The sequence below is a fragment of the Lottia gigantea genome (assembly GCF_000327385.1).
Source record: "Lottia gigantea unplaced genomic scaffold LOTGIsca_15, whole genome shotgun sequence".
Taxonomy (NCBI): domain Eukaryota; kingdom Metazoa; phylum Mollusca; class Gastropoda; family Lottiidae; genus Lottia; species Lottia gigantea.
The window spans coordinates 1,849,415-1,857,202 of record NW_008707797.1 but is presented as its reverse complement, the minus strand read 5'-3'; the positions used below and the strand labels follow the sequence as shown (position 1 = coordinate 1,857,202).

Here is a 7,788-nt window from a genome sequence, read left to right as displayed (position 1 = left end):
TAAAACGAATATAAGGCCCTAACTCTCAAATAAAATGGAAAGTATATAACGATGATTTGAAAGGGTCTGGGGTCTGTTAAGAGGGAAGAGTTGGAGGTATGAGGCGTAATGATGAGATCAAGGGCCATAACTCCTGTTTACATCTTACTCGTACATATTTTTTTAACAGTTGTATGTGACATCTAGTATCAAAATGATATTGAAGAATACAAGTAAAAAGTTATCTCGATTTGAGCAACTCATTTTTCTGAATTTGGCTACACCAAATCTGCCTCCATTAACAAATCTTGATTAAAAATATGTCCCTTTAAAAAAGAAATTCTGAAAGAATTAAAGAATCTGTTTTTCTTTAAGAAAAGTTGTTTATAGTTTCTCTCACATCAATGAGTTAGTTGTTAAAATATATGAATTAAGAAATAAAATCGACTCCGAACATATGTCACGTTATTTATCCTGTTTTGACAAACATCCATCACTAAAGCCCAGTTCACACTGGCGGAGAATGGAAAATCAATGATCAGGCATTAAAGCAGGTTTTCTTTGAGAACTTGTTCTTAACTCATTGCTTCTTATCTGGCCTCAGATAATTTAATCATTTAAAAATAACTGCAAGTTCCAATTTCCAATCAGACGTCTGTGGTTCCTGATATTCCACCTTGCAATCTCTTTAAAAGGTTCCAGACTTTTCCGTCTGTAAACAATCAAGGTAGATTGGTTACAAATGATAATATTTACAAGAATCAGAACTACGCCAAAGTGTCATAGTCCATTTTATGGTCCAAAGATATTTTGCTTTAAAATTAAAGGGACGTGTAGGAAATTGTTTTTGACCAATCATACTGTTTTTTTTAGATCAGTCTCAGAAACTGGAATATTTTAGCTGAGCTAATCAGTAATAATGTCCAGAACTCTCCTTCGAAATTTGAGCTTTCAAATACATGTGTGTCCAGAATTGTTTGCGTTTGAATGTTAAAATGAAGACTCGTCAGTTTAAGATACTCTTTAATATATAGAAAAAGACATATATAGAAATAGTGGGTAAAATTCCCAGTTTGCAGTATTTTGAAGGAATTATGTGATTTTCGTACATTTCTAGTACTTCTGAAGACTATTTACATATATTCAAGACTAAAATCAACCCCCCAAAATGGCGCATCTGTCCCTTTAACATTATTAATATGGCTTGATATTTCATACCAACTTATAAAATGGTTGATATTTATATTAATTCGCTCTTTTTAATATTTTTATTGTGTTTTGATTAATAAAAACGCGTCCAGCAAGATAGTCAATGATCCAAATCAATGAAAAATTCCAGTGAATTGTAGACCTATCTTCCTTCCTGATTATCTACAGAACAAAACGTGACCACTATATCAGTCACTGATCCGAATCAAAACATAGTAACATTTTCTTACACGTTTTTAATATATTTTGCATAAATTATGACCATTTTATGTAGATAGACCTATCGTACATGTGACCCTTATAGTTTGAGAACAAATTAGATTTTAGAATAAAGAAATTAGAATATGTATGAACAATATTTAAAATATTGAAGAGAGAAATTAAAATATATAATTGATTCAATAAATTTGTGGAGTGTGACCCACATTTCATTTTTGTTATGACAATGGATGAATGAAAAACGATAACCAATATTTTTGTATAATTATCATCTTCTGAATAAATGTGTCTGGAATCAGTTCTAAATATGTAAATTCAGTTCTTTTTTAGCCCCGAGTTCAAAGCAAGGTTTAAAACAACAACTCATCTACATTTCCACAGAATAACAATATATAAAGCTCCATTTCATTTTATAAACTTAGTAAGGTATTGAAAAGTGGGAGGTAAAATCCCAATTCAATTTCATTTCCCACTTGCATTTTTATTAAAGATGGGTTTCCTTATTTTCATTTATAAAAATGGAAATGCTATTACTTATATGAATAGAAAGTAGTGGTGTTCTAATGACTTGAAAAAATACTAGCTTGTCTCATATATGTCCATAAGTAATTCATAATTAGCTAGATTAGAAGAGAAATACCAGCAGAATTCCAATGAGTGACAGATCCAGACTGTACATACGGACATTTATGATTGGTTAAAACTCTTAATATGCAATAAAAACATAATAATATGATTAAGAATACATGATAATTCATTAGAAACACCAATCAATCAAATAGTTTGCTTAATTTGACTCTAAAAAATAAGGAAACTCATCTTTAACATATTATATGCAATATATCCCAAACGTACTTATCCTTAAAATGCCCTATTAATCAAAAGAGGGAAGACTTCATTATCGTTTTTCGAGAGTCGGTCAAAAGCAAACCCTAGCAATATAGTTGTTTCATAAATAAGCCGAGTACGAACGATCCGAACCGCAAAACAAAACCCGAAATCCAAAACAACATATTGACGAAATATTGGTAGCAGCTAAATAACGTTTCACATGAGGAAGTATATCAATCTTAAGTGAGTGAGATTTCATAATGAAAGTGGTATAAGATGTCTAGAAGAGTTAGCTAACAATAGTCTAATATTACCTGTAAAATACTCTACCATTTATAAGACTTCTGTTTCCCAGCCATCTATATATTCCATTACAAGCACTGGTCTATATCAATGAAGACAAAAGATCGAGGTTTTTAAAGAAATGTCGACTGTTGTCACTCTATTGATAGCTATTGCAACCTGTTATATATTTTGTTACGGTCGGTGCTTTTCTTAAACCTTCTGATGTATAGCCAGTGCTTTCGGCAGCCTAGAGGACAAGAGACTTGGATTTTAAAAGAAATTGACTTCTGTAACTCTGAAACAGTCCTCTATTGTTACCTTTAACACTTTCTACCACAGTCAGTGCCTTCGACAGCCAGACGAGTTTTAACACATCCCCGAAGCTCTGGCTTATATCAATTTAGGCAACAGACTTGGCGTTTACAAGAAATATCGTCTGTTGTAACTCAATGACAAAAGTCTTTTGTTAACTCTTAAACCTTCTGAATCCACGATCGGTGCTTTCGACAGCCACATCTCATCCAAAGTCATCTGTATATTCCTTAGAAGCACTGGCTTATATCAATGTAGGCAACAGACACGGGTTTATAAAAGAAATATAAAGAATATATAATAGTCCGTTGCTACCTGCTTAAACCTTCTGATGCCATGGCTAGTGCTTTCGACAGCGAGACAACTTTTATCACATCCCCAGCCATCTAAATATTCCCTTTAAAAGCACTGGCCTATATCAATAAATACAACAGACTTGGGTTTTTTAAAGGAAATATCGACTTCTGTAACTTTGCAACAATAGTCTTTTGTTACCTGTTCAAACTACTCATTATTATTTTATCATCTCATACAAGTTGTTGCTTTTTCTTTTATATTTCTCAGTTTTTAATTATCAAAAATTCATCATATTTTCACTTTCACAGAATTCCTAGTATCTGATATCATCCCTTGTATTGTTTCATTTTAAAATCATTCAATTATTGATGAAAATTTTGAAACTTTATATCACTTTTGACAATAGTTGTCGATACTTGTAGCAGCCGAAGACGCTTGGGGAATTTTAAAAAGGCGTTGAATAATACTTGTATATCTAGGGACATACATGTAAACATTTTGTAATATCAACGAGTACATAAACTATACAAAAAGAACAGAAAAAAAAATGTTTAAGATAAAATTCTTTGATTAAAAACACAAAATATTGAACAGAAAAAGGGAAAAGTCCTTAGTATGTTTTTGGAGGCACGATTTCAACTTTTTTTTTCTTTTCCTGTTTTCCTTTTTAAGGTGGGGTGGGTGTAATATCTTATTATGAATCGGATGTTGGCCGTGCTCTTTCTAAGTGTATCACAGGTAGTTAGCTGCATCTAGGTAAAACTAAAAGAATAGATCAAAACCAAAAAATTGGTGGTAACTGTTTTTACTGTTGTTCATCTCTTTCAAGGTCACCTTCTAGTTCTAGATTGTCCAGCTATCTGTTTCATATTATCAAAATTTCCATTGAAGATAGAAAAATTGTAATTGAAATATCGGGACTGACGTTCTTTAAACAAAACGAAATTTGAATAGAAATGTCACATAGTCAAGATTTTTATAAAAACTTAAAAAATCAAGATACACTTCAAATTATTTTATGGATTTTTTTTTTACATTTACGGTATATCATTAATTGACCAAATATGTTTTTTTTTAAATTTTGACTTCAAGTTAAGAAATTTGTACACTTAAACACCCCTTTTATGGTATATTTATGTTGTAATATATACTCTATTAATTATTGAATTAAGAAATTCAACGACCAGAAAATTAAATCAAATTTATGAGTTGAAAAATGATAAAAGAATCCTTATAAAATTCATATAGTTTTGTAAAATGGTGTAGCCCTTAACATTATTTGAAAATATATGTTTACGACGTTTATCTTAAAGAAAAAGAATATTTTTAAATAGTTTTAAAAATGCTTCTTTTTAAAAAGAGAATTGAAGTTATTTGTGGTGTTCAAGGCCAGTTTTGTTAGTGGAGGGGCAGAATCAAACCTTTATAAAGAACTGAAAAATAATTCTCTATTCTTCTTTATATTTCTTTATAGAGTCGTGTGATGAAAATAATATGTTGGAACTGGGTTAATATACTTTGACAAATATTGCCTTTAAAGATATGGTCCTACAGTATATTTGCCAAAAAGAAGCCATCAAAATCATAATTTGATGACAGATTTCCCCAAAATATTTTTAAAAAAAATGATAGAACATTCTATAACAATATAATATAATTCTATTCTTTTTTTTTATCTTTGTAAGAATAATGTATTATATATTTTTGGGTATTTTCATTTTCATGCATAAATTATCTGATTAAAATGTAGATTAATTTATAAAAAAGCAAAAATGTGAAAATTGATACAAATGATAATGCAGGTCCAATGTTCACTTTGTCTAAAAAATACCGTTGTAACCATAATTGTTTTTACTTATTGATAACTGTACAAATTACATGATACGCAATCTTTTTTGATTGTCCGAATAGAATCATTATTTTGAAAAAGTTCAAAATTGAATTTTTCGAAGCTCGTTAGGTCTCTTGGAATATAGAATCGTAGGTATTTGATAATTCACAATTTCATTAATTCCATTAATTAGCAAATTTGTTATAATTTAGATGAACAATTGTAATTTGTAAAATGTTATTCCCAAAGGTTAAATGTTCAACATATTTAAATATTTGGAACAAATCAACAAATGATGATTTATAAGATGTAATTTAGAAAACTCCCCTTCCAATTAGTAAACAAATAAACAAATATCCGAGAAGACTCCCATATTAAGACGAAAAAATAAAAGTTGTTTTATATAGGTATATTTAATGTTCACAAGAAGCAAATTCAAAATAACAATTTTCCATTAATTTAAACAATGACAAATAAAAACATAAACAAATCAGATATTTTCTCTAAAAGACTTGAAATTAGAGAACATCTTACCTTGTTGCCATAGCAATATTTTGAAAATTTAAATCACAAAAATATCATGAAAATATACGTTCACATTTTCAAAATCCGATTTTTTCAAATAAAACACATAAATTGTTGTTTTGCACTGTTCAACACTTTATATAATTTAAAAATAATCTAGAGTCTTCTAAAACTGTCTTTAAAATCAACTTACGGTCAAGGTAGGAGCTGTTGTTGGTGCCGGGAGGGGTGGGGCAGCACTCGGGACTACTGACTCGGGTGAAGATATTTTAGGGAGAGGTAGAGCTAGACCAGTGGATCCTAATAACGCCCCGGGTCGGGAATATGTCAGAGCACTGATAGGGGCAGGTTTAATGGGTACCCGGAACCCTAGGGGTAAGGATTCGGGGTTGGGGTGTTTCAGAAAGGAATAGTCACTAGGTAAATTGCCCAAACCCCCGAATCGCGAGGCTAGATTTGATGATAATGATGAGAACGTTGACGCAAGAGATGAAGAAAGTTCGCCAGCACTGTAAGCCGAGATTAATCCGGGATTAGCTAATCCGGGTGGAAACTGAGATGTAAAACCTGGCAGGTGCGCGGGCAATATTGTCTGTGGTATAATTGACGTAGATTTATATTGAGGTGATATAATATTCTCGATGGTAAAGGGTTGTTTTGCCGGGGTTGGATAGCTCGTCATACTGTAGGGCTGGAACCGGGCTGAATCTTGGGACATCTGAAGCCGGATTCTCGCCTGCTCTTGTATAAAAGCAGCAGAACTCAGTTCTGATTTTAAACTCTCCATCGACGCTGATAAACTCCTCATTTTCGTTTTAAATCTTTTTCTTCTCCGTAAAAAGCTTCCGTTTTCAAACATGTCTCCGCACATGGGATGTAAAGCCCAGTAGCTCCCTTTTCCTGGTCGGTCCGGACGGCGGGGAATTTTGATAAAACAATCATTAAACGATAAGTTATGTCGTAACGAATTCTGCCATCTTTGAGTATTTTTTCTGTAAAACGGGAAATTATCCATAATAAATTTATAAATGTCGCTCAGTGGTAACATTTTTTCTCCAGAAGCTTGTATGGCCATTGCTGTCAGGGCGATGTAAGAATACGGCGGTTTCTGTTCATCGTAAGTGTTCCTTCCTGGACGAGGCATCCTGATATCTTAAATTATTTCCAAAGATTCCACAAATCACTGCAGATGCCAATATTTTCTGTCACTACTACACAGCTGTTTGTTTCCGAATATTGTCAAAAAATTAATAATTCTTCTTTGACAAAATATCACACTTTCGTTAATTCATTAAAACAATTTTCAAAATCTTCTGAAGCAGGTAAGTGGTTGGTTGAACGCTTCCAAAAATATTTCCAGACACTCAAATCACAATTCTCTGTCTTTTCCACTTCCAGACGCTTTCACTTTCAACGTAAGTAAATATTGTATTTTTTAAAAGTTTAATTTGACATTTTCTGTCTCAAATTTGAAGCAAGTCGCTGATAAATGTCAATTTGTTTAAATAAATGCCAAAGATTCGTACAAAAACTGATTACTAAATTTCCAGAGCGAATAAACAAGAGAGAAAACGGTTCCAAGATTTACAGTAATAAAGTCATCTCGATTTCTCTTGAAAAACATACACCATGATTCCACAAACTCGTGAAAAATGAGACTATAATCATATTCGGTGTCAAAATAAACCATTTTATTCGTCCACGCCTTCATATCGTAGTCATGCAATTATCGATCTGTCAATCAACTGGTGCAAGGCGGAGCTTGTTATTCATGAACCAGTATTGTTCATTCACTACATCACTCAGCATTGTTCAAATAAGCGTAGAAAACTAATTCTACCCGAAATGATAGTTTGTTCATTTGTTAATTCACCAATCAATTAATCAAAAAACTAACTTGACGTATTTTTATTCTCTATTCTTTCGTTCCATGGATTTAATCTTTTGTTTATTTGAACAAAACCCTGTCATTGAGATGGACGGTCTGTATGCAGCAGTTTTTCCATGGTGCAGCGATTCTTGCGTAATCGTGAATAACGTAAGACAGGCATCGAGACACGTGCGGACGATTGACAAAACGAAACGAAAAATCAATTGTTAGAAAGTGTGAAAAATAGCAAAATAGGAGACAAATCTTGATGATGTTCGTTTCTTTATTTCTTTAAATCCAGCATTTACAATTGCTGGACAATGGTTAATCCGCCCTTCTTTATGAGAGGACGATGAGGTCGATAGGTTTTTGTCAAAAGATGGAATACAAGTAATGACTTAATAAAAACACAAAAAGAGAAACAATCCTG

General features: G+C 32.1%; 1 protein-coding gene across 1 annotated transcript; it reads right to left on the bottom strand.

Moving 5' to 3' along the window:
• Positions 1-6,302: 6,302 nt before the first annotated feature.
• LOTGIDRAFT_186344 (hypothetical protein) lies at positions 6,303-7,226 on the bottom strand (the record flags this gene model as incomplete). The annotated part of the gene is made up of 1 exon (XM_009050463.1): positions 6,303-7,226. A coding segment is annotated over exon 1 (330 nt), but the record flags the coding sequence as incomplete, so codon positions are not given.
• Positions 7,227-7,788: the final 562 nt, after the last annotated feature.